General features: G+C 42.4%; 2 protein-coding genes across 6 annotated transcripts in view; one reads left to right on the top strand and one right to left on the bottom strand.

Annotated features, from left to right (window-relative positions):
- Positions 1-20,818, top strand: part of RAB1A (RAB1A, member RAS oncogene family) — a 29,833-nt gene extending 9,015 nt beyond the window's left edge. Inside the window, exons 2-6 of the mRNA XM_030557897.1 lie at positions 10,292-10,364; positions 13,038-13,133; positions 17,128-17,223; positions 19,039-19,170; positions 19,513-20,818. Of these exons, the coding sequence (XP_030413757.1) occupies positions 10,292-10,364; positions 13,038-13,133; positions 17,128-17,223; positions 19,039-19,170; positions 19,513-19,710 (595 nt within the window). The 3' untranslated portion in view covers positions 19,711-20,818. The remainder of the gene's footprint in view (positions 1-10,291; positions 10,365-13,037; positions 13,134-17,127; positions 17,224-19,038; positions 19,171-19,512) is intronic.
- A 505-nt stretch (positions 20,819-21,323) lies between these two features.
- Positions 21,324-27,694, bottom strand: part of CEP68 (centrosomal protein 68) — a 34,182-nt gene continuing 27,811 nt past the window's right edge. For all 5 annotated transcript variants that reach the window (XM_030557894.1, XM_030557892.1, XM_030557893.1 and 2 more), the window contains one exon: positions 21,324-25,888. In XM_030557894.1, coding sequence (XP_030413754.1) covers positions 25,838-25,888 — 51 coding nt within the window. In that variant the 3' untranslated portion in view covers positions 21,324-25,837. The remainder of the gene's footprint in view (positions 25,889-27,694) is intronic.

Below are 27,694 nucleotides of genomic sequence, written 5' to 3' on the forward strand. Positions count from 1 at the left end.
GAAAGACAGTATACGGTGGGTCTACCATTAGCGCTCGGAGACTCGTCTGGCCGATGTAATGGCTACTAAGAAGACTGTCTTCCAGGACAGGTATAGCAGGGAGCAAGTTGCCAACGGCTTGAATGATGGAAGCATAAGCCTGCTTAGGACTAGATTGAGGTCCCAGGTAGGGGCAGGGCAGTGTACCTGGGGTAGAGGTGCTCCAGGCCCTTGAGAAATCTAGTAACTAAAGGATGGGAAAACAGAGTGTCCACTCTCCCCTGGATGGAATGTGGAGATGGCCGCCAAGTGCACCCTCAGAGATATCATCGCCAGGCCCTGCTGCTTAAGGGACCAGAGGTAGTCCGAGATAGTGGGGATTGAGACCTGAGAAGGAGTAGTATTCTGCATTTCACACCAGCAGGAGAAACGTTTCCACTTGGCCAGATATGTTGACCGAGTGGAAAGCTTTCTGCTACTCAGGAGTATATGTTGTACCGGACCGGAGCAGCATAACTCTGACCTGTTTAGCCACGCAGGAGCCACGCCGTGAGGTGTAGGGCCTGCAGGTCCAGGTGGCGAAGATTGCCGCAGTCCTGTGTTATGAGGTCCAGGTGGAGAGGCAGGGTAATTGGGCTGGCTATGGACAGGTTGAGCAGTGTGGTGTACCAGTGCTGTCTGGGCCATGCTGGCGCAATCATAATTAGGTGCGCTCTGTCCCTGCGGAGTTTCCTCAGGACCTTGTGAACCAGGAGGAACGGAGGGAAGGCATAGAGCAGCCCGTGCTTCCACGACATGAAAATGCGTCTGAGATTGATCCCGGTGAAAGACCCTGGAAGGAGCAGAACGCTTGGCATTTCCTGTTTGGAACAGGTCTATGTTGGGAAAGCCCCACTTCTGGAAGACTGAATGAATAACATCTGGTCTTATCAACCATTCGTGGCAGAGGAAGGATCTGCTCAGCTGATCCATTAGAGTGTTCCAAACCTCTGGGAGAAAGGACGCTATCAGGTCTATCGAATGGGCTATGCAGAAGTCCCAGAGTCGGATGGTCTCCTGACAGAGGGGGGAAGATGGAGTCCCTCTCTGTTGATGTACATGGCCGTTGTGTTTGTAAACACTGAGACACAACGGCCGTGTAGATGCTGCTGGAATGTCTGGCACGCCAGGTGGACCGCTCTCAGCTCTTGGACATTTATGTGAAGTGTCAGCTCCTGTGGTGACCAAAGGCCCTGGGTACAAAAGTGTCCAAGGTGAGCCCCCCCATCCGAGAGATGACGCATCAGTCATCAGGGACAGTGTGGGTTGTGGCGGATGGAACGGTAGCCTTGCACATACCAGGGAGGCTGTTAGCCACCTGTCGAGGGAGCATAGGGTGCTTGGGGGGGAATGGTGACTATTGTGTCTATCGGGTCCCTGCCCGGACGGTAGACTGAGTTGAGCCATGTTTGGAGGGGTCAGAGGCGGAGCCTGGCATATTTGGTCACAAGTACAGGCAGTCATGTGACCTAGGAGACCGAGACAGGTGCAAGCCAAGGTCATCGGGAAGTTCTGCAGACCTTGAATGATCATTGCCATTGCCTGGAATCGTGGCTGGGGTAGGTAGGCCTTGGCTAGATTGGAGTCCAGGGTAGCTCCTATGAAGTCTAGCCTTTGTGTGGGGACCAGTGTGGATTTCTCCACATTGAGCATCAGGCCTAAGCATGTGAATAGGTCCCTGACAATGTCTATATGCTGTCTGACCTGTGTCTCGGAGGTCCCTCTGAGCCAGTTGTCCAGATACAGGAATACTTGTTTCCGACATCAGCGGAGGTGTGTGGTGACTACGGCCATGCACTTTGTAAACACCCTTGGGGCCATGGAGAGGCCAAAGGGGAGGACCGTGAACTGGACGTGCTGGTGGTTGGCTACAAAGTGAAGGTACCTCCTGTGTGGAGGAAAAATGGCGACGTGAAAGTATGTGTCCTTCATATCGAGGGCAGCATACCAGTCTCCAGGATCCAAGGATGGGATAATGGTCCCTAGGGAGACCATGCAGAACTTCAACTTTATCATGAACTTCTTGAGGCCTCGCACGTCTAGGATGGGCCTGAGGCCTCCTTTCGACTTGGGGATCAGAAAGTACTGGGAGTAAAACCCTTTGCCCTTCTCGTTTTGCGGCACCTCCTCTATTGCTCCTATGGCAAGGAGCGTCTGCACCTCTTGTAGGAGGAACTGCTCGTGAGAGGGGTCCCTGAAGAGGGACCAGGTGGGAAAGCGGGGATGAAACAAATTGGAGGTGGTACGCTTGTTTCACAGTGCGTAGGACCCATAGGTCTGAGGTCAATTGGGACCACACCAGGAGGAAGTAGGAGAGGCAGTTGGAATGCAGCGAATTCCTGTCAGGAATCCGGGGGGGAGTAGCTCTGTATATCTCCCAACTTCTGCTCAGATGTTGTAGCTATAACGGCTCAGTAGAGCCTGCTGATTTGCCACCTGGAGCTGTTGGGTACCTGCCAAATACACCTTGCGGCCGAGTAGGTCCATTTGCCTAGCCTCCTTTGACTTTGGGGCTGGTGCCTGTTGGCCATGGCGCTCCCTCTCGTTGACCGATTGGACAACCAGGGAGGAGGGTGGACATATAGATACTCGTACCCCCGAGAGGGTACCACGTATTTGTGCTCGACCCCCTTTCCCGTAGGGGGGATGGAGGCTGGGGACTGCTATAAGGTATCTGCATTAGCCTGGATGATCCTGATAAAGGGCAAAGCCACCCTAGTGGGGGCATCTGCCGACAGGATACTCACTACAGGGTCCTCGACCTCCAGGACCTCCTCCACCTGGAGGTTCATGTTGAGCGCCACTCTCCTGAGGAGGTCCAGATGGGCTCTTAGGTCTACTGGAGGTGGCCCCGAGGAGGAAGTCCCTGCCACTGCCTCATCTGGCGAGGAAGATGATGAAACGCCGGGGACCAGCAGGTCTTGGGACCAGCAGGTCTTGTATGGTCTTAAGACCTGCTGGTCCCCGGCGTTTCATCATCTTCCTCGCCAGATGAGGCAGTGGCAGGGACTTCCTCCTCGGGGCCACCTCCAGTAGACCTAAGAGCCCATCTGGACCTGGAGCATCTGCAGGATCGTGAGCGGTGCCAGTCAGCCGCACCGACAGAGGGTGGTCTAATCAAGGTCGGCTTGCCTATGGATTGGATTACCCTCGCCGGGGGTAGAGGCAGTGCAGAGTCTCAGGGCAATCAGGTCCCTCGCCACTGAGAGCGCCTCCTGCGGGGATGGCATAGTGAGCTCTACTGCAGCACACGCTTGGGAGCTAACAGGTGCCGGACTTGACGGCCCTTGTGGGACCAGAATTGACGGTGCCAATTTTAGTCGGTGCTGCGGTGGGTGTCAGCGCCGGGCGGTCTGACTTAGGTGTACTCTCTGGCTGCTGTGCAGTTGGTGCCAAAGCAGCAGGAGTCTTGGCCTTTCTCAACCTCGGGTAGAGGCAGTGTCGTTGAGCCGACTTCGGTGCCGTGAGTCCTTGGGTGTACCGGTGCCATGGAAGCGCTTCTGCTCACCGACTGACCAGTGCTCGGTGCCGAAAGTGGAGGAGTGATGGCCGCCTCCATGAGGAGCTGCTTAAGCCTGATGTCCCGCTCCTTTTTTGTTCTCAGCTTGAAAGCCTTGCAAATGGGGCACTTGGCTGTCAAGTGCGATTTCCCCGAGGCACTTCAAACGAGTCGTGCGGATCTCCTGTCGGCATCGGCTTGTGGCAGGCCAAGCGTGGTTTGAAACCGGGTGAGCCGGGCATGGGCTCCAGCACCAGGTGCGGGGAAGGGGTTAGTCCCTGAACCCCACTAACTATTACAAAACTAACTATACTAGTAAAGAAACATAACTATATAATATAAAGGATTATAACTTTATACTATATACACAATAACGAACGAGAACTATGAGTAGCTAAGGAAGTGGAGGTCAGCTAAGCCTCACTCCACTGTTCCAATGACAGACACGGGCAGTAAGAAGGAACTGAAGGGTGGCTGGGTCGGCTGGGGTATATATCCGGTGCCATAGCGGTGCCACTCCAGAGGGCACCCAGCCAACCCACCGAGTGTTGCTGGGGTAAAAAGTCTTCCGACGAACATGCATGTGGCGCACGCACACCTAACTGGAATGGATATGAGCAATCACTCGAACTACTGCATGGTTCACTTTACTGTTCAGTCTAAATTAGAAATGAGCAGAATTACTCCAAAGTTTCTCAGTTGAGCTGTTGAGTCAGTCTCAAATTTCATTTATAGTTGCTGTTTCTCTTCTTGGCTTACAGCAGGGCCCTTTGACCTTAAGGGCCTGAAGGCCTGACCCTCATGGTCAGAGGACAAATAGTGGGCCACTTGTCATGTACTTTGTCCTCCACTCCTCACTGAAACTGCCTGCCTTTCTGCTGCTTCAAACCTATTGCTAGTAGCAGTACTTCTCTCAGGGTATGTCTACATCTACAATTTTGCACCGCTGGTTGTTACAGCTGTATAGGGCCAGCGCTGCAGAGTGGTCACACTTACAGCAACCAGCGCTGCAAGTGGTGTTAGATGTGGCCACGCTGCAGCGCTGTTGGGCGGTTTGCAGGGGGGTTCAGGGAACGCGACAGCACACCGCGGGGAAGGAGACCTGCTTGCACGGGGGTTCAAAAAACACCGGAGCAAACCGCTGGGAAGGAGACCTGCTTGCCAGGGGGGTTCGGGGAACGCGAGAACAAACCACGGGGAAGGAGACCTGCTTGATTACCAGAGAGGCTTCCTCTGGTTTGCTGGGATACCTGTTTATTCCACGGAGGTCAAGAAAAACGCTGGTGAGTGTTTACACCTGATGACCAGCGCTGGATCACCAGCGCTGGATCCTCTACACCAGAGTTTCAGCGGGTGTACGGCCAGCGCTGCAAACAGGGAGTTGCAGCGCTGGTGATGCCCTGCAGATGTGTACACCTCCTAAGTTGCAGCGCTGTAACTCCCTCACCAGCGCTGCAACTTTGTGGTGTAGACAAGGCCTCAGAACAGCTGCCTTCAGGTGGCTGCCTGCCTGCCTAATCTTTTTGCATGTTCCTCTTGTTTTGATGGAGCATGAGGCAGAATTGTTGGGAAGGCTGGAGGGAGAGGCAGAGGCTCAGAACAACAGGATTGATATAAGTAAACATTGAAACAAACTCCTGAACCAGTATGACTTTTTCTCTTTAAAATGTCTAAGTCAGTAGTTCTCAAACTTTTTTTTGTGCTGGTAATCCCTTTCACATAGCAAGCCTCTGAGTGTGACCCTCTCCCCCTTAAATATATTTAAGTGTTTTTAATTGATAACACCGTTATAAATGCTGGATGCGAAGCAGGATTTTGGGCAGAGGCTGACAACTCATGACCCCCCCCATGTAATACACTTGTAACCCCTTAAGGGGTCCCAACCCCCAGTTTGAGAACCCTTGATCTAAGTCCTGGTCAAGGAACAGAATTTAAAGCTACTCTGACCATTTTATGGTCAGCATGCTAGCCCTAAGCAGGATACTGTAGCTAATAGTCACATTTCCAGTAATCCAGTCTTTAGAGAAGTCAGATTTAGAACTTGTTACAAGTTTCAGTCTGTAAAACCTTAATTATGGCATCTGCTTGGTTTACTTGTCTCCACTTCCAAATTGGTAGAGATTTTTATTAAAAAAAAAAAAAAAAAAAATTTGGGGCAACACTTCTGTAAGCAGGTACTTACTTATCTCTAGCTACTATGAACACATGACTTGTGGATGACATAGAAAATGCTGAGAACCCTTGAACTGTAAACTCCTGCTTCCCTTTCCTGACCTAGAAACTTTTATTAAAAATCTTAAATTTCCATATTTGTAATCTTGATTTTAAAAACAAATCCCTAGATTCTCCCAAATTTATATATGTGCTAAACCTTAAAAGGGAAAACTACACCACCTTGTACTTCTAACTTGGCTTTGGAATGACTAGCCTTTTCATATTTAGTTCATAAAAAAGAGATATGAAGCCTTCACCTAGCTATCATACACTTGCTAATCCCTGCTAGGGCCAAAGTGGAGTTTCCTAAGCCAGTGGTCTCCAAAGTGGGGTGCCCAAGAGGGTCCTTGGCAGTGCACTGGAGGAGGAAGGGGTTTTTTCACATCGGCTGTTCAGGTGGGAGTCCAAGCGGCTTTGCTTTGGCAGAAATGGTAGAGCTGGCGTGGCAGGAGGTGTGTGCTCAAATTTACTGATGGGGTGTGCGATCAAAAAAGTTTGGAGACCACTGTCCTAAACAACACACAGGGACAGCAAAGTGCTGGAGATCTTAATATCTGGATTTTACCTACAGCTTTTTCCAGATGTTGTGGAGATGGAGGGAATGTTTAAACTTCCTCCAGCTAGTTGGTGTCTAGCTGATGAGCAGTACTAAAAATTCATATAGGTAGTAGCAGTCAAGCTAATAAAGTTAAGACTGTCCTTGACTTGTCCACTTGAGAAGATTTCAGATGTCATTTCTATATTGTGAAACTCCTGTGGCTAAGTAAATGAGTGGTCAACTTCAAGTCTGTCTTCCTGTCTCCAGCAGCTTAACTTACAACTTAGCTATGTACAAGAGGCTATGCTAGAGTAATGTCATCTCAAGTTGATGGCTCTAAAGGTAAGAGCTCTGCCTCACCTTACTAGGCTGTGGTGAGCATAACTCAGTACTCACTTTTTTTGTCTAGAACACGCTTACTCTATACTTCAGATCATTCTAGAGTAGTTAGTCTACAGTCATTTGTTGGTAATCTAATAGGCAGTTTCAGTTAGAGGGCTATTTGATTCACTTGTAAATACTGAAGGAATTCATCTCCATGTGATTCTTTACTTGTTGCTCAGCCGTGAGATTAGGTCCCATTGTGTTCGAGGCTTTACAGACTTGTAAGCTTTTTGGGAAAAGATGATTGATTACTATCTAATCGGTGGGAGGTCAAGTATCTGATCTTGGAATAGAACCCAGGTCTCCTGAGTATCCATCCATGCCCTATCCACTAAACCGTGGTGGAGGTTGTAAGAGAATACCTTTTTGTGTTTCACAAGGGGGTCTGATTTTATTTTATTTTGTCTCCCACTGATCAGGCTGGAATACTAACTTCAAAATATAATGACATTTTAAACATTAAGCATTTTCTTCCTGCTTATCCATTCAGCAGATGAAATGGAGGTGAGGTGGCACTACAGCCCATAAAGATGGGGGATCTGGGGATACTGCAAGGAAAGAAATGCAGAGGGAAGGTAGACAGATGAGAGAAGCCGGCAGAAAGTGGTGCATCTGTTTAAGCATAACTGATATTTGGAAGGCTGTAACCTTTTTTTAAATGAATGCTTAAATTCTACTGAAGTTCATGTCATTTCACCCTCAGTGGTCAGGAATATCTTCTGGGCAAGCGGATTGTTCAAACAGTGGTGTGAAGAGTATGACCAAGCTAAATGTCCATTCAACTTAAAGTATTGCAGTATAAATACTGCCTGGTTCATTGCAAGTTATTAACTGTAGTTTAGGCTAGTGGTTCTCAACCAGGGTACCTCTGGCAGTATAGAGGTCTTCCATGGGGTACATCAACTCAGAAAGACTTGTCTGCTTTTTACAACAAGCTACAAAAAAAGCGCTAGTGAAGTCAGTACAAATTAACATTTCATACACACAATGATGTTAACTGCTCTATATACTACACACTGAAATGCAGGGACAATATTCTAAATGATTTTATAATTATATGGTAAATGAAAGTAAGCAATTTTTCAGTAATGTGCTGTGACACTTCTGTATTTTTGTCTGACTTTGTAAAGCAAGTCGTTTTTAAATGAGTCATAACTTGGCCATCCACAAGAGAAATCAGTCTCCTGAAAGGGGTACAGTAGTCTGGAAAGGTTGAGAGCCATTAGTTTAGGCTGCTATAATACATCATGGCAATATCAAGCAAACTGTGTATCACTTAAGTTTAATATCTTGATGTTGAACAGTTCTCATAAGTAGGTGTTCCAGATTTTAACTTCAAATTGTTTGCTGTAGTGATTAACTTTAGTACACATTTCCTTACACCAGCATCAGATCTGTATAGCTGAGAAATTTTAATGTTAGCAGATGATAAAGATGTTTGTTAGAGTATAATTGTCATAAGGTCTCACATAATTATATTTCCCTACACTTAGTCTCATTTAAAAGTAGTCAAATGACTTGCAAAAAGTCTCAAATGGCACCTCCATACTTTAAAAAGAGTATTTTAAAGTCTCTCCCTGCCAGAGTATAGGAATGACCAATGTACAGCTCCAGATGTACCAGAGACGAGCAGGATGTCCTCCTATGCTAGCAAACATTTCATCACATAAATAGATATTTGAAAATCACTGACAACTGTGTCCCAAAATATAGTTCTATACTTCAGGGGTGGCTTAATGCCACTGCCCTATAATCTTCATGACTGTAGGTTTAAAATAGGGCATTATCAGTGTAGACCAGGGGTAGGCAACCTATGGCACAGGTGCTGAAGGTGGCACTCACACTGCCTGGGTCCTGGCCACCGGTCCAGGAGTCCCTGCATTTTAGTTTAATTTAAAATGTTTAAGAAGCTGCATTTAAAAAACCTTATTTACTTTACATACAACAATAGTTTAGTTATATATTATAGATTTATAGAAAGACCTTCTAAAAAGGTTAAAATGTATTACTGGCACGCAAAACCTTAAATCAGAGTGAATAAATGAAGACTTGGCGCATCACTTCTGAAAGGTTGTTGACCTCTGGTCTAGACTGTTCAGGAGAGAACAAAATGCTATTCTTCAGTACAATGCATGTCTCCTAAAGAAGCTTTAATCTTAGCATTACGCTGTCTTATTTGTCTTGAGTCATGACTGACTTATATTTGGTTCAACAGACTTAGGCTGATAGTTCTAATGAAACAGAATCTTCATTTCTCTTTAAGTTGAAGCTTATTTAAACAAATAATGGTATCTTACATTCTTTGCCAAAGGGAGAAATCTCAGAACTCAAGGCTTTAACTTTTAGTTGAATACCAGACAGCTGCCACTTACAAGCAATCTTCAGTATAGTAATATTGGCATCAATACTTTTTTTTGAAAAATGTACAAGTTGTAGTTAACTTCATTTTTCAGGTTTGAAGCCTTAATATTGCTGGTTTCAAAAGTAAAATACCATAGAGCAGTATTAATTCCACATTCCATATTTGTCATTTTGGTGGCTGGGGTCTTTAGCTAATAGTTCTGACCTAATACACTTCGCTAACAAGGGGCAGAGTAAAGAGTTAATATTTGATTACTCTGTGGAGCTGCCTAGAACTAATGTCACATGGGACACCTTTGTGAAGCATGAAAATCTCTGTTCTGGTTTGCCAGTAGCAAATGTTCTCTGTCTAAACTAGAAGGCAACGAGTGGAATGAAATGGATAATTTTCTGTCCTCTCTAGCTCTTACTCAGTCAAGACTATCAAATACTCTTGTATTCATTAAGACACTGATAATACGATCACTTACATTTCAGTGATGGCTATAGCAAATTTTTTCAATTGCACCCTACACTGTTAGCCTTCCTTCTGAGGCTTAAAGACAAACTTCAGCCAGTTTAAAAAAAAAAATTCATTAAGATATCTGACAATGTTCAATTTTTTTAGCAACAAGGGTGTAATTTAGATAGCACAAATCCAGTTTTGGTACTGAGTAGGTACATTTTACTGATTCCAGAAAAGGAGGTGGAATCAAACTTTACCCTGTCTAAATTTAAAAAAACTGTCAGTTCCCAGCTTTTCTTTCTTCTGTGACCAGGTATTTTGGTGTACAGGCTTGAGTTGGCTCTTAGATCTTAGCAGCAAGTGTTAATCTTTTTGCTAGTTGACTCATCCTTAGTATAGTTGGTGGTAGGATAATAAATCCTTCCATCTGAGAATTTATGCTATTTAGAAACATGAGTATACTGACTGACAATTGACTAATGTATTTGACTTGAGTGCACAAAAGAGAATAAGGTCTAGTTTAAAACAAATCGTGTTTCTGGTGCCTGACAACTTTACATGAGTACTGCATGTATGAAGAACATACTTCAGACACTGAATCTTCCATTCTAACATGTCAGTTTTTATTTCTATTTAAAGAAAGTATACTGTAAAGAATAGTAATCCTCGTGAGGGAGGAAAGTACTCAAATTTCCTGACAGTCACAGTAGCAAATGGCTATTTCTTTGAAATTGTATTACTCAAACCATGTAGTTTGGTGTAATTCAAGTTCTTGAACTATCAGATTAAATTTCAGTGGTATATAAATACTAACATATATTTCTCTTTGCAGTGACTATTTATTCAAGCTACTTCTGATTGGAGACTCTGGTGTTGGGAAGTCTTGCCTTCTACTTAGGTTTGCAGTAAGTTCAGTTATGCTTTCAAAGCTATTTTATCAATGATACAATTGCTTGAATGCAGCTTGTACGTGAGGAGATGGTTTCCATTTGAGGAGACTGATACTTGACTTTCTGGGAGTTGGTGTGCCAAGGGAAGATGGGTGGTCCAAGAGGGTACTTGGCTTATTCTCTTCCCATATTTTACTGATAACAGCTAATTGGATTGTTCTGTCACAATGACTTATGAATGGGTAAGAACTGAATAAATCAAAATGGCAACTATAAGTTAAGGAAATAACTACTTGATCTAGTCTACTTTTCACTTTAGAAAACAAGGTATTTGGTCTGTCAGACACAGTTCTTATGTTAAGGTTGCATTCACAAAGGAAATAATCAACAATTATTAGAAATCAAGGAACATGCCAGTAAAGGCAATAGTATCACAGCAATCTAAGGTCACATCTTAGTATTTGTATGGTAGTACAAATACATTTGAACACTTACCTGTTAGATTACTTTTCATGTCCAACGTACAGCCGCCTACAAACGCATCCAATTAATCTAAACTGTATGCTTTGGGAAGACTGTGTTGAAAAATGTTTTTTTTCAAGTTTGTTACTAATACCTTAAAACTCAACATAGTTGTATCTTTGTCCCCAGAAGAAAATGTTAACAGACTTTAGAACAAGGGTTCTCAAACTGAGGGTTGGGGACCTCTTGGGGTCACAAGGTTATTACAGGGGGTTGTGAGCTGTCAGCCTCCAGCATTTATAATAACTATATTAAAGTGCTTTTAATTTAATGTATAAAGCAGGTTGCACTCAGAGGCTTGCTTTGTGAAAGGCGTCACCAGTACAAAAGTTTGAGAACTACTGCTTTTAGAACCTGTTGGATATATAGCAGAGCTGTGGAATATTGAACTATCCACAGGCCAGAAAAGACTGGATACCCATCTTTGTAGTTACTATGTAACTGGGCTTGTACACACCCTTGGTAAAAGGTGGCCTTGAACCTGCTGGGAATCTGGCTTACGATAGACAAGACAAACTATCATTCTAGCTACAAGCTGTAGCAGGTCACTTCAAGCACTACCACAGTGGGGTAAATCTTCTGGGTGTTGACTGACTTGGTGCCTTATAAGAGTTGGTTAAGCCATTTAGCCAATATTCATTGAATATTGAACTAGGTTCAGTATTCATTGAACCTAAAACACGTAATTGTGATCTTCTGGTGCTCACTCTACAGGACTCCATTTCCTTAAGGAAAGGACACTAACTGCATTGCTCCTCCACACTGTTAGTGAAAACTGAAATCTGTTTTTGGTGTTTCGGTACACACACACAAGGTCTGCCTTGGGATGATAGCTCAGAAGTCACAGTATGAGATGTATTTGGTTAGCATTGGGAAAGCTGAGGGACTTCCTGATGCAAGAAGTCGTCTTTGCTCTCTGGAAGAATGTGGCAACTGCCACAATGTCAAAGAAGTAGAATAGTCACAGACCACTAAAGACAGGGGCTGTGTTTCTTCACCATATTCTTGCCTTAAGCCCAGACCCACTTCATTTGTAATAGTGTTCATGCCAAAACATTTGACATTTAGAGCCTGTCACTGTCTAATTCAAGTGTGCAAAAGCCTATCTGTAAGGGTTCCAAGTCACTGACAAATTAGTAATTCTCCAGAGTTGCATAGCTTAAGTCAATTTATGTGCATAAAGCTAGAGTTCAGGGTAAGGAGGCCTATTCAGGCAAAATACATAATAAAATACTGAGCCACAGCAGCAAATGAAGCTAAGGTGCAACAAATTCTTCTTGGAGTAATCTGTCTAGCTTCTCTCATTGTAAGTTTCCACATGATATTTATCTTGGATTCTTAACTTCTATTCAATGTATATTAACTTCACAATGGAATACTATACCATATATACTTGTTCATAAGCTGAATTTTTTTAGTTTTGAAAAAAAAGGAAGCACCAGAGAAGGGGGTCGGCTTATGAACGGGTATAGAGAGGGAGAGATGGGACACAGCCCCTCCCCCCAACAGAACACACCCAGAAGGGAAAAGGCGGGGCCAGAGTCTCTCTGCATCTGGCCATGGTGCTCTTCCCCCAGCCTCTGAAGCAGCCCAGCTCTGGGGCTGGCACGCTGCGGCTCCAGCCAGGCCAGAGACATCCTATCCTGGCCCTTCATCTAAACATGTTTAGAAAATGAGTCTTTCTTCTGAGTAACCTGAAGAAGTGACTCCTAAACAGGAGATGTTAAAAACGAACTTCACTATTCAGACAGGGATCCTAATAGAATGGCGTTAAACTGTTTGTTTTTAGAATTCCCCATTTCTTAATGAGACCAGGGAAAACTTTCAAAAGTGACTTGGGTACCCAAGTCCTAATGACTTTTAATGAAATCTAGGCTCCCAAATCTGTCAGTGGGACTTAAGTCAGTTCCAAAAATGGAACTGAGTACCTGTAGGGAAAATTTTCAAAAGCTCCTGTTAATATGCTGGTAGTGTTGAAGGGGCCTTGTTCATGGACCCCATTGTACAAAGACTCCATTAACATAATGGAGTAGTAGAATGGGGGCATTTTATGAAGCAAAATACAAGGCTTGATTGTTTCTTCACCATAGGTATCTGAGATTCCTACAGGAGAGAGTTAAGATTTCATTGGCTTATCATTAAATTAATTCTCTTCTCTGGTTCTAGGATGACACGTACACAGAAAGTTACATCAGCACAATTGGTGTGGATTTTAAAATCAGGACTATAGAGTTAGATGGGAAAACAATCAAACTTCAAATAGTAAGTATGTCTTAATTCTTGAATAATATTCAGAGGCTATTAATAGTAATCATGTAAATTCTGATTAATGTGTACTGTGCCAGACCAATAAAGTTACACATTTCTGTATGTTTAGTAAAATATTGGGAAGATTTGACAAATGTTTCAATAAGCAAGTATGAACTAAATTTTTGAAAACCAAGTTGCATAGTTATTGGTACATTGTAAGCAAGCATATGCTTTTGACTCTAAATCTTAAGATTTCTCACACGAATATCTCGCTTAGCTCTAGATAGGATTGTACCACCTGCACTTATTACAATAGCTTGTAGACAATTTTATAGGATGCACAGAGGTGCCTTTCTCTAAGTCGAAAGGTTAAATAGCATCTCAGAGTTGCAAATTGCTTAGATTATGAACAAAAATGAAGCATAAGGAAAACACTTGAGCTAAATCTAATATCAAGATGGTTAAAGAATAGTGGAGGACATGTCATTTAACAAATGCAGGTTCAGGTACAGATCTCTTAAGACACAAATAGCCTGAAAATCTACCTTACATTGTAAGGGACTGCTTTGTAGTAAGTATCTTTGCTCTCTGTGCAAATGGCAGTAACTTCAAACTATTGAATATAAATTGCCCAATACGTACATTCTTTGCTGGTACTCTTAAATGCAGCAACCTCAACTTGGTTAGTGTTTGGGAAACTGATCATTGGTCTCTAGTGTACAACTAGGCCTCATACTGCAAGATGTGAACTGGAAGGTTCAACCTGAACACTTGAAGGTAAACACTCTTAACCTGCATTGCTAAAATTCTTCATACTAAATTTTTTCTGCTAGCAAGAATGTTCAGATTAACCTTACACCTTGGGTTTGCTGAAACACAGACTTGGGGATGTAGTATTAACACTTAGTCTTTACAGGCTTTACCTTTCGATCTCAAAGCACTGGAAAACTGACACAGGTTACCCACATTGGTATAGTAGAGTTAATGTTTAATTTGCCAAAGTCAAGTAATAAGTAGGTAGACCTCAGTACCTTCTGTTGCCAATGGATGTCTATCAAAATACAATGATCAGTGCTATAGCAGTAGCAAACCAAACACACTTTTGGGGGGGGGCGGAGGAGGGGGAGAAGCATTCTTTACTTTGCACTAAGAGCAAAAATGGCCTCTCTTTGAAGTGTGTGTTAGGGCTTTGAAAAAACAACTTGTTTAGGAAGAGCAGAAACTGTGCAGAGTAGATTGAGGGAACGGCTATCCACCCCTCCGAGTGGGAAAGGCAAGGAGAAGAATGGCTCAGATATTACTGATCCTGCAGGAGAAGAGGGGAAGGAAAGCAAAGTGGCCTGCGAGCTGTAGCTCTGTAGAAAGACAGATGCAGAGGGAGGAGTTGGCAGCTCAAGGACCAGCATTTGCTGTGTGCCTGAGGGCATCCTCTGTATATGAGCTGCATAAAGAAGGGGTGGGAACAGAAGTTTTGGCAGAGTGTAGAAGAGAAGATGTAACAGTGTGAATTGTGTATATACAAAGGGGTACAGGTATCTCTCTTTTTTTACCTGGACTCATAGGCTTAGTCTTTGTGTGAGGAGGTATTAAACACTCTTAAAACCCTGCCTTTATATCAAGCAATGTGTGTAAATTACACTTGTTTCTACCAAACTGCAGCTTCTCCACTCTGACTTGGACTTTGCCATAGTTACAGTAATCTAGCTAAGGTGAAACCATATTACTCTGCTTAGAACTGAAGGTTCTGGATGTTCCTCAAGGACATCTGGGTGCAGATGCAGCAGCCTATCTCAATTGCATTTTCCCCCTATTGGCATATAGAACATGTATTGTACTAGCCACTTATTTGAGTAAAACGTGAACTTCATCTTTAAATCCCTGAATGGCCTTCAGCTGCCTACCAGGAAACATGACTTTCTCCTGTGTTTTTTGTGACACTTACAAGCTCCTTTGGTTTCTGGAATAGACCCAGTTTTCAATAGGAAGCTCTTGCCTACAAAATTTGTTCTCTTGTCCACTTTAGGACAGGTCAAGGATGGCCTGTCTAGCAAGATATTTAATGGCTACCATAACATGGCATGCATAGGTAGGGCTAATAAATGGTGGTAACTAATTTTATTTGGGATAACTTAAGTATTCTGTGTAAAGTGCCCAGATTCTGTGGGGATAGGAGCCAAAAATAGTTAAACTAAAACAGTTGAGTTTGGAATAGGCCTAAAGCAAGCATTAGCAATAGTCCATGCATTTCAAGCTCTGGACTATCTACAGCATACCTTCCTTGCACTACAGTCTCTGCTCTTAGAGTGCCAGTAGACAGGGGACAGTGACATCAATTCAGATTGGAAAGTAAGTGCATTGAGCTATGCTACTCTGCAATAATGGAGTTAGTACTACCATGACATGGGCACTCCTAATATTGATCTTAAACTTTGAACTGAAGTATTGCATTAGTACTGAAAAAATTGAGGAAAAGGCTTAAATCTGGAAGCAGCTCTTCGAGTGAGAACAGGAGCCTTTTGGAAACTCACTCTAGCCACTTACGGTCAGAAGTTGTCTAGAACACTTCAGGCATAGTTGGAAATAGAACTATTGTAGGTGGTGGTTTCATAATTTAATTTTCCCATGCTAAATGTACAAAGGTATTTGTAGATGGTTTGCTAAAGTTAATGACTAATACACTTAGACAAATGGATTTGCTTCTATGAAAACCCTTGAAAACCAAAAGGTACAATTGTTAAGGCCTCATCTATACTAGTAAAACTGTTGCTGAAAAGGAACTGTTCTTATCCCTGCACTGAGGGGTGGGAGGGTTTACACTTCCCTTTCTTGCAGGCTGATGCATCCTTCTGTGCAGTTTAGGTCAGGTCTTGCCTTATTGAGATGCAGGATTGTCTTGGTCCTGTCCCTCCTTCTCCTGGCCTGAGTCTCCTCCCCCCCCCTTCCCAGGAGTGGTGGCGCTGGGTCTGCCCTAGGTGGGTGAGCCTCCTGAATCAAGGCTATTACCAGGGAGGTTATGGCTGTCTAGGTGGGGCTGCTCTTCACCAGCCTAGCTGACATTTGAGCATTGTAGCAGAACAGTAAATCTAGCCCAAGGGGTGTCAGTAACAGTTGAGAGAGTTTGAATCATACATTTTGACAACTGCTTCCAAAATGATGCTAAACATAGCTTATTTTGGGGGTACATCTGCAGTTCAGCTGCACTTCTGCTGAAACAGTTGACAATGGTTCTTTGCTAATGTAGACAAGGATTTAGTGAAGTAGCCTAACATGACTTCAGCTGCCTTCAGTGGTATGCCCTTGACCTATTATGATAGAAATTGGCTTTAAACTAGTTTCTACCTGCTTTCCAGCCTTGCCTGTGCCTCAAAGGCAATCCAGTTTTAACATTTGTTTATCTTACATCTGGGAAGCAAAAGGCTTGACAGCTATTTTTTGAGTGGGCTGGGATAGGTGTCATTACTGCTGCAACTGATCTGTGACCTAAACACTGGATACCAGTTGAAGGTGATTGCCTCAGTAGTCTTAACAGCGTTGTGTTGGCTGTGGGTGGTGAGTTTCTTTGGCTATCCTACTTTCATTCAGTTTCTTAGGAGGAAAGAGGATGCCTGGTTAGCATCATCAAATTGTAGGAAGGTGCAAGTTTTTTTCTGTCTACTTGCAGTAGTACTTCTCATGGACTTGCAAGGATCATTTTAGAGTCTTGTTCCACTGCAGTAATCTCTTGTATTGGGGAGGCTGCTTCATCACACTGAAGTTCTAAAACATGTGACCAGACTAGTGTTCAGTGAACAGTTATTGTAAAGCGGTGGTCAGATGACTGACGTGTCTTATCTAAGGGTGTTAAGGGATGTTTATAGTCCAACTGATTGTGTATAATTGGGGAGCGTCAGATGTTATGACCATTAGATAGTCTTAACTGGATTATAAAAATCCAACTTTAGTCTCTCTGGTACAGTTGCACCTTTTTGTTTAGACCTCTAACAATCTTAATTCTCACACTTTGCAGTGGGACACAGCAGGCCAAGAGAGATTTCGAACGATCACCTCCAGTTACTACAGAGGAGCCCATGGCATCATAGTTGTGTATGATGTTACAGACCAGGTAAGGTCTAAATTAGATACTCGTGTAGTGTTTTACACCTTGAGAAACAACTTAGGCCAATATACATACCAAGTCAGTTCTTTCAGATGTTGTAGATTTATTTGGCTCTTGAATTATGCTCAGACACCTTAAGCTATGAATTGGCATTTCTAAATGCTAAAAATAATCTGGTCACACTTGCTGAATATCTTTAACTGATAAATTTGTGTAATCTTGGTGCAAGTCTGAAGAAAACTGAAGTTAGACACAGCTTCAAACTTCTTAGTTCTGCCAGACTTAGTCTTATGGCTGATTCTTCTGGGCATCAAGTTGGGGGAATGGCACCAGGTGAAAATGGGAAAAACTTTCAACAAAACTTGACAGGCATCTGAGACGGATGCATCAAAATGTACTGGTATTGGCAGCAGGAGCAAACACCAGCATGAAAGGGTTAAAACTACTTATACTTTAAGTTAACTGAAAGAAAACTCCTACTTTCCAAGGGCAAATGCTTCTGCTTTCTTCCATATGTACTCGAGCTTTGTGTGGTCTAGAGTCAGAATTGCTGTAGTAGGATTTACTACTATCTGATACTCCCAGGGTGAGAGCTGTCATACTGTTTTATGTTCCTTCGGAAATAAAAGCTAGTTGAGAATCGTTAGTGACATGGGATTTATTTCCATCTCCTAAATGAATAGGAAACACCTTAACATCAGCAAATTTACTTCCATCACACATGCATACATTATCTTGGCAAACTCTTATAATAGGCTTTCCTGTAGGCTGCTTGTCTTGTAGATTTAATGAGGGCATCTAACACTATGAAAACCAACTTCTGTAATATGCATATTGCCCTCCTATTCACTTAACTCTCCTTTGAATTCAAGTTACTGCTCATGGCTGGTTTTTGCAGAATGGGTGGTTCCAGTGGAATGGCTTTTTGCTGGGAAGGCAGCTGAAGATGGGGCCTCTGGGGCCCTGTTAACTGAACAGCGTATGATTGGCTAACCACTCCTCAGTACCAAGTACAAACCAGCATTCTCTGAAGCTTGCCCTGAAGGAACAACTCAAAACTCACTTGTCAATGTTTGACTCTTTAGTAGTCCAGTGTCTGCCTGTTTTACGAAGGTGAAAAAGCATCCTTTTCTTTAGCTTCCACTTGTTTCAGATGGTACTTGGCATATGGCCAGTTTCACTTTTGTGTACTGCTTTGACAGCTCAAACATGCTACTTGGAGTCCAGGCTCCTCTGCAGAGCCAGTGGAGGACCTGGGGCAGGAAGCTCTCATTGGTCCAGTACATAACCTGGAGGAAACATTTATGGATGGGTGTACTAGAGGCTTCCATAATGCTTGGGATAGAAGGTCGGAATCCCCAGGTCTTTTTAGGGCTGAGGGAAGCACTAGGGCCAGGCCAGAAGAACCAGCATACACTAGTGCGGGCTTGGGAGAACATAGGATAGTCATGAGGAAATTTTGCACCAAAAAATTAAATTCTGTGAACTTTATTTTTCAATAAATGTGGAGGCTCCAGCATGGCAGTGGGGAACACAGGCCACTGGCTGCACAGATGGGAGATCACCCTGCAGCCTCCCCCCCCCCCACCCCAGGGACACTTATTCAGCAGTGAGGCTGCACCCAACCCTGGTAGTGCAAAGGCCAGACCTGCCTCAGAAACACCCTCATTTTTGCTTAACATCAAGGAGCGAGATACATGAAAAGCATCTGAAATACAAACTATCACTGGATATGCAGATGATGTATTTTATAATAGTGCACTTGCTAAGGCTGTCTCAGTTTCTGAAAACAATGAATGGCACTGGTGTCTTATCTTCCAGGAGTCCTTCAATAATGTAAAACAGTGGCTGCAAGAAATAGACCGTTATGCCAGTGAAAATGTTAACAAGTTGTTGGTAGGAAACAAATGTGACCTGACCACAAAGAAAGTAGTAGACTATACAACAGCAAAGGTATGTCAACTGGCTTATTAATGGTCCAATCACATAAATGGGTTACTAAACCCTGAACCCGCTTGAATGCATCCTACTTAAGTAAACAACTCACTTCTATTAGTCCTCAAATGTGCTGGTGCTAGAAAATGCAAATCCTGGTGTGTCCCCATGTGTGTTATGAAGTGCACACGACCAAATTTAGGGGTTGTGCTGGGGAGAGAGGGATGGTGGTTTGAGCCAGTAATAGTTTTCTTGAACACTCATAAATCTATTTTTAATTTAAAGTAACTCAGGTGAATCCTGAACTTTCTAGTAGCAAGTATTAAGGCTTATTACTCTTTGCTATTTCTCAATTCACAGGAATTTGCAGATTCCCTTGGAATTCCATTTTTGGAAACCAGTGCAAAGAATGCAACAAATGTAGAACAGTCTTTCATGACCATGGCTGCAGAGATTAAAAAACGAATGGGTCCTGGAGCTACAGCTGGTGGTGCAGAAAAGTCCAATGTTAAAATTCAGAGCACTCCAGTCAAGCAGTCTAGTGGAGGTTGCTGCTAAAATTTGCCTCCCCCTTTTGTCTCACAACAATGAATTTTGCAATCTGAACCCAAGTGAAAAAAATTGCCTGAATTGTACTGTATGTAGCTGCACTACAACAGATTCTTACCGTCTCCACAAAGGTCAGAGATTGTAAATGGTCAATACTGACTTTTTTTATTCCCTTGACTCAAGACAGCTGACTTCATTTTCAGAACTGTTTTAAACCTGTGTGCGCTGGTTTATAAATGTGTGTAATCCTTGTTGCTTTTCCTGATACCAGACTGTTTCCCGTGGTTGGTTAGAATATATTTTTTGTTTTGATGTTTATATTGGCATGTGTTGATGTTGGGTTTAGTCTTCTGAAGATGAAGTTCAGCCATTTTGTATCAAACAGCACAACAGTGTCTGTCACTTTCCATGCATAAAGTTTAGTAAGATGTTATATGTAAGATCTGATTTGCTAGTTCTTTCTTGTAGTTATAAATGGAAAGATTACACTATATGATTAATAGTTTCTTCATACTCTGCATATAATTTGTGGCTGCAGAATATTGTAATTTGTTGCACAATATGTAACTAACAACCGAAGAAATGTTTAATAAATATTGTACTTATTGGAAGTAATATCAAACTGTATGGTGATAAATATTGTCTTAATTCTTACGGCTAAGGGGGAAATTAGGCTTGCATTGTGCCCAAAATGTATCATGTGCAGTAATGGCACTCTAGACCCTCTAGTAGACCAAACACCCTTCCCAAAACATGTAACTAAGAAGTATGGCCTAGAAGACTAAGTTGTCATAGTCCTTCAGGCACATATACTGTACTTGAAAGACAATTTGAGACATGTTCATAGAAGCATAATGCATTCTGAATGTACAGTATTTTTTTCCCATCATAGTCTATGAACTTTAATTTATTTCTGAAGGACTTCCTTTAGAAATTCTTGTCTACTTTGCTCTGTATTAGAGGTGGAAAACATTTTTCCTAACATGTGAATGACTTAAAACTAACAACTCAAGGTGATGTAACTCTGCCAGTATGTCATGTCTTTCTATATACTGTTACTTCCATATTCTTTTAATCAAATACTGTTTTGACTTATTTAATAAACTTCGTGCAACAACGTAGTTATTATTCAATTCTGCACAAGGCATCAGTAGGATGAGACTGTGAAGTGATACTAAAACAGTTGAAAGGTCAGTAAGAATCCACCAAAAAATCGTACCTTAAAATTAAAGGAACTGATTAAAAAGACTTCAAAATGCAGTAGCAGCAAAGTAGCTGAGTCAATTAAAACCAAATGCCCATGTGATCTGATCTTTGTACAGAAGAATTAATCAAATTAGTGCCTGAGGCAGGAAGCTAGCCTGTAGTGCTTCCTGTAAAGGTAAAATTGTTCAGGTTTATCTAGAACTGCAATTTTCAGTTTACTTTGTAAATATCTCATGTTTAAAATGACCATCCAGACATTCATTGCCTCCTGGGTAAAAATACACATGTGATTGCAAAATATAACTTGGGTATGTTGTGAGATGCAAACTATAAAACAAATTGGTGCAGATCTGCTTTTTTGAATATGGGAAACAAATTCTGGGGCAACAGCTCTTTACAAAAAACTTATTACAAACTTTTATTTGTGTCTATTTAACAGGCAGTCATAATACATGGTACTAAAAAAAGTGTTAATAGTACTGTCATATCACTGAAATGAGTTGAACTTTCCATCTGAGAAACTGTCAAAGTGGTATACCTTGTATTATAGATACATGCTTGTTGGATCAATTTAGGCTAATGTAAGGTGACCTGCTCTTTTATAAGCAGGAGTGGTGGTATTTGGGTGTTGATAACTGCTAATGAAATCAGAAAATGGGCAGTATATTCTGAAAGAGGGTGCTCTCTGAAGAAGGGGGGGAGGGGGGACTTTCAAATGAGTTTGCCACACAAGTGAATTCATTTATTTCTAAATGTCAAGCTGTCTGCTAAATGCAATCCAAAACTCAACTGTTCATATATAGTAATAAAGTCTTGCAAAACCAACTTGGGCTACACCATTAAGTTGTCTTTTGGTGTTTTGCTAAATCATGCTGCAGTGAACTTTGTCTTCATGGGGTGGTGCATCTGTGCATGCTACAGTTTAAGGAAAGGTCTGACTGTGGAGCTGTCTCGGGCAGGGAGAACAGTGAGTCTACTGTTCTTCACTCCTATCAGTTCAAATTGTAGGAGTCAGCCATTGCTTGACACAAGCTTCCTCAAAACCAAAGTTAAAACTACCAGTACATCCCAGGCCTGCCCCACTGATCTGTTTTCTGAAATGTGTGGTTAACATGATTCTAACAGCATATAAATTTTATGATCTTGTACTGCTTCCCTCTTCAAATGCTGGAAGGGATGGAATTCTAATCCCACCACTACCAGATCCAGCTGAATTGGTTTCCTAGCTAGACAAATAGCACAAGAAACTTGAAAGTCTTTATTAATATGGGACATAGTTTTGGTAGGAGAAGCTGCCTAAGGATAAACAGACATTCCTAGCTGTTGGACTGTTGAATTTGATTATTTTTGTAGGCTTTTAGCAGGAGGTATAATGTATCTGCTGTCTTCTGACCACCTGACTCCTAAATTGAAGTTTTGGAGGCAGGTAGTCTCACTGTTCCTTGTGGATCATTGCAGTGAAACTTGTGTACCATGGAGGATTGACAGGAAATGAGGGACACTGGCTAAGTGTTGGCTCCACACCATGCTGGCTAAGGCCCTCCTCATGTTCACACTGCTTTTGTGAGGTGTTTGGGGATGGAACATTCCAAATTAATTTGACCACTCTCCACATTGTGGGAGGAAATGATTAGGCCCAAGTCTTATCAAACATTGCAACAATTGTTCCACTGACTTTCTGGGAAATGATTTGAGATAGGAACAAGAGCTGAGGTTGCAGAGATCAAATTCCTTCTAGTTTCCCCACCCTTAATGTGTCATAGGCAGCCCTTCTTTTCTGCTCCTGTCTGGCAGACATCTGACACAGGTTCTTCCTTACTCCTTGGAGAGTTAAGCTGTTCCACACACTGGGACTCTCTTCAGGCCTGTAGCTACTGTCATAGCAAATCTGAAAATAAAATAATTGACTGGCCTTGTCAGCAACCAAGTGCTTCAAAGGGCAGGCAGAATTTTTTTTTTTAAGGCTGTAGATAACTTTGAACAGGAAGTAATTCAAAAAGTCTTTCCAAATCATACATTAGAGGCCCATGGTGAGACAATTTGGTGGTGTCTATATTTGTAGGTAGAGGATTTGCCCCCTTGTGCCTGTCTCTTTTGCAGAGAAGTTTCCCTCTTCCTACTAGAAGCTGCTCTGCATCTTGATGCCCCACCTTCTGCACTTTAACTGTAGAAATTGGCCTGCAAGTGACTAAGTTTAAATGTTCAGCAGTTGTAAGTATCCTTTTCTTGTTCCATTTCCATTCTGAGTTTTGGTGCTACTTGTATAGCTTGTTTCTCTATCATCCTCTGAGTGATTACCCCTACACCTCAACAGCCACATGCCTTCCTCAGCATAAACTGAGGAAAAAGCAACTCTACTGATTAAACTGCTATTCCAGTTGTGTGGTAGCCACCTCCTTAGGCTGCTTCAGAGACCATAAGCAATATATCTGTGTTGGTCAACAGTCCTCTTGTCCATTGCACTGCCTCAATTTCATCTTTCTATTTATGAAATTCTTACTCTCTAGATATTTGCTTGATGAGGAACATATTCATGGCTTAATAAAGATTAAACTGAACAGCATGTGACTTTTCTTCTTCCTTCAAAGCCAGGCCAGTTACCAGCCAACTTTTTACTAAAACGTTTTTTCCTGAGGGTGCTCTAATCAGGAGCTCAGCCCCAGTTCTTAGTTTGGAAGAGCTTACTGTAACCTCTGGAGCATAAATATATATGAACCCATTTATTTAATATTCACTAAATGCTGTATTTGCCTGGCCCAGGGTAAGCACAGATTGTACAAACATCCTCTGCCTTAACATTTTCACTATTTAAACACAGTGCTACTGTTTAGGAAACAAGAAATTCTTAGATGTTTTCAAGTACACAGTGTAGTTTTCCCTACTACTAATGTATGAGCCACATAAAAAAACTTCCATTCTGCATAGTATCCTCACAAGAATGGAGGATGGGGAACTGAAGCAGATTAGTTCTGAAGATGGGTATATAACAGCAGGCCATTTGTTTTAAAAGCAGTTGAATAACAATGTCAGTGTACATGGTTGCAGCCTGCTTAGAACCACTGACTTAAAAAACCTGTTTTGGAACAGTATCAATAGTTGAAATCCTTCTGGACATCTTGCTGCACCTGTTAACAAAAGGTTTGTGCAAAAGAAAAAAGAATTGATATTTCCAAGAAGGAAAAAAGCCACCACCTTTGTGGGGAAAGAAGGGAGTCCCTTTCAGGACTACTTTACCTGTTAGTTTTACACCCTTTTTCATAACATTGTGTTCTTTGCTGCTCACCTTTGTCTCAAAACAGAGCTCATTAAAGTACTTGATCAAGCTAAGGGAATTTGTGTGCTCTTCACAAAAGGTCCAAGATGCTTTGTGATGAAGCTCTTTGGGTACCTTTGCTAATTTTGCAGATCATTAAGGCACTGAAGATTGTTATACAAGATTACATCTTTTTTGGGCTTCAGGGCTATAAAAGCCTTTTCTTTCTGAGCTGGAGTTACAGACCTTCAGCTTATGGGACTAACTTTACCTTGCCCTTTTTACCATTCATAGCATGAAGTTTTCCAACCGAGATGATGAAACCTTCACAAAATCAATGCATTCTTGTGGGGTGCTTCTATACCTACCGCTACATACTGTACCAGCTGATTATCAGGGGCTGCAAGGGGCAGCTATAGGGAGACAGAGTTTGAACAGACCCTAAGGATGCTTTAACTGGTGCTGAGGTACTCTAGCCTAGAATCCAGGTAAAGCAAAAGCATCTTAAATTCACCGCTATCCACCCTCCTTGCTGCTTAGGGGGCATAGTACCAAATCTACGCTTCGATGTTTGTTTAGTGATCGCTTCATTACATTACTTTAAAAATATGAAAGAAAACCATTCTCCTCTTATAGGGTAAGTGAAAAGATCTGTAATATTCAAGGTGGTCACTTCATGCCATCCTCTTTACTTCATGCCACTGCCAAGAGTAGCATAAGGATTACTCAATCTTGATATCTGCACCTGCTTCTTGTCAATTCCATGTTAGTTCAGTAAAGTTGATAAACAGGAGACTCTTTCATGGTACAGTGCACCTAAGCAGCCTTAGAGAAACATTGTTTTTGAATATACATTCACAGGTAGCTTGGTTCTCAGCAGCCAGTTACAGTGGAGTCAACTTTATTTACTTCAATTAACTACCATCAACCATTGCCATGTTCAACGAAAAGGAGAAAAGTATCAAATTGCTGAATGGAAATTAGTGCAATGGTTGGTTAATTAATTAACAGCTGTGACACTAGCCCTCACTGTCATGGTGTTTTATAAACATCAATTTGCATTAAGATTAGCAGATCCAGAAGAACTACTCAAAACTTTTGGCATATTTAACTATGTGTCACTTAGCAAAGGGCTTTTGACTTCAGACATAATGCACTTAAACTACATTTGCTTCAGTGGTTGATGAGAGAAATAGGAACTAGAGTGTTTTAGTATGATCATGAGAAACAGGAGAGTTGGAGAGGGTCCTACTACCACTAGATCCCAGTGCCAAATTTTAAAGTAAAAAAATAAATGCAATAATAAAATAAACCACACAGCTTTACTTGAAATGAAGTATCACAAGTTATGTGGGTTCTGTGTTTGGAATACTCATTTTAAAAGGTGGTGGTTCCTGACAATTACACACTGTTACATAGAACAAGCAACTTCTAAAAGGGAAAAGCAACTGAAAACATGCTCTTCAACCAAGCGCTGATCTGTATACCTGCTACAACAACAACTTGAACTGCAGGACTAGTTTAAATAAAAACACAGTAACAGCTCTTTCTTCACAAACTGATGAAAGGCATCCCAGTATTGCCAAGTCGCAGTGTACTCAGTGATCAGTTTCACGTGGACATTTCTATAAAAGTTGAAAATGTTATTGCTTAGAGTGCCTTGCTGCATCTCATCCTTCATGCCTCCAAAGATTGGCTGACAAATTCCAGCTCTGCTAGAGGTATTACCTGAAATATAAAGAGAGCTAGTTACCACTAGCTGGCTGCAGTCCAGGTAAAGAAAAGCCATGTTTGTATTGCTTAGTAATCTCAAGCACATCTTTGAGGAGTAAAATGGTATAACTTTTATCACTTCTTCCTTGCTAAGTCACGGGTGTGGTTCTCATTCCCTAACAGCTTTCAAGGAAGCAAGTTCCTGTTTGCAACTAAAGTTGAAAAGGAAACAGCAAAAGTAGGTTAGGTTAAGTTAGCTATCTTCTTATAGATTAAAAGCTGAGTTGTCACTAGCTAAAGAAACGCATCTCTTAGCATGAATGTCACCATACTGTGCTGCAAAGAAAACAGCTTGAAGCATGTCACTGAAGGCAAATGATTCAGAGCCATGTGTGTGAAATTCAGGCATCAACTGAACACTACAGTAGTATGTGCATCAGAGCAGCACCAAGCGTAGGTCTAAAATACATTATCAACCCAGATCCGGGACCTGGGCTTGTGGTTCCCAAGCCAGCACTTGAGCATCCACACTGCATTGTAAACCTAGGTTTTACAATTGCGCTAACAAGTCCATACTGTCCACACCAACCTTCTGACTCGGGTCTGTAGCTTGAGCTGTGCGAAACGCTTAAGTGAAAGGGCTTGGACCCAAATCTCCGTGGGACTCAGGCCGTGACATACCCTCCCTTAGTAGGGTCCTAGGACCCAGCTCCTGAGTTCTTGCTGACCCGAGTCAGACTGATGTGTGTGTAAAGGGAGGGGGCTTGGTCTCAAACTGGAGTTGGAGACCAGGCTTAGTGTGCAGCATAGACATACCCCAAGTAGTCCCAACTGAAACTGAGGCTCCGCTGTGCTAGGCGCTGCACAAACACATGGCATGGAACAGTCTCTGCCCCAAAGAGTAGGCAAATAGAGAACCCTCCTTTACAGATGGGGAACTGTGGCACAGGGCAAGTGTGACTTGCCCAAGATCCTACAAGAAGTCTCAGGCTAGTGCCTTAACCCCAAGATCATGCTGACTATCCTCTACAGTTTAAGGCTGAGATGTCGATGTACTGAAGAGGCTAAGATTGTTTTACACAGGTACCACCTACACCCACAAAAAGAACCTACCACGTTTGGAGCCTCAGAATTGGAGCCAAATTTATTCTGAGAGTCATTTGGAACAACAGCGTTCTGCCAATAAGAGCAGCCTCAACATCCATTCATCTCAGTCTCATTTCTGTGCCTTTTGCAAGAAGACCTCCTGACCCCCCTGCTCAGGAATCTGAGATGCTGCTCCCTATTAAGGGAAGAACAGCAAAGAAGAAAAAGAGAACAGTATTGCCAGATTGCCAGAACATCCCCAGTCCAGTAATCAATTTGCATTATAAGCATATACACCTACAGTGTATTTCAGCATCGCCACTTCTGCGTCACAGAGTCGCTCAGTAGGTCTATGAAACTTATTTCCTTCAGTTCGCTGTGTAGATTCAATCCTTTTTGTTCAAAAAACTGATCGTAATTTTAGGTCAGTGGCATATCCACAGGTCAAATGTTTCGATAGACATAAAAGCACCAAGAGAGCTAATGAAGTAAAGGTTATAAAAAAAAAGAGGGAGCGTGGCAGGAGGATGGGAAAACAAAGGAGAGAAAAGGGAGCAGCGAGGCGAAAGGAGAGCAACATCTCAGTTTCTGCCCACTATGGAGTTATCAAAGATTTCTAGAAAAGTTAGACCAAATCTTTTCATGTTGGTCTGAGGTCCCTCTTCACCAAAACGTTACTCACTCTTTAGCTGCTAGATCAGCCAAGTCCATGCGTCATGCTTCTAGAGGCAACCT

This window comes from Gopherus evgoodei, chromosome 3 (assembly GCF_007399415.2).
Source record: "Gopherus evgoodei ecotype Sinaloan lineage chromosome 3, rGopEvg1_v1.p, whole genome shotgun sequence".
Lineage (NCBI taxonomy): Eukaryota > Metazoa > Chordata > Testudines > Testudinidae > Gopherus > Gopherus evgoodei.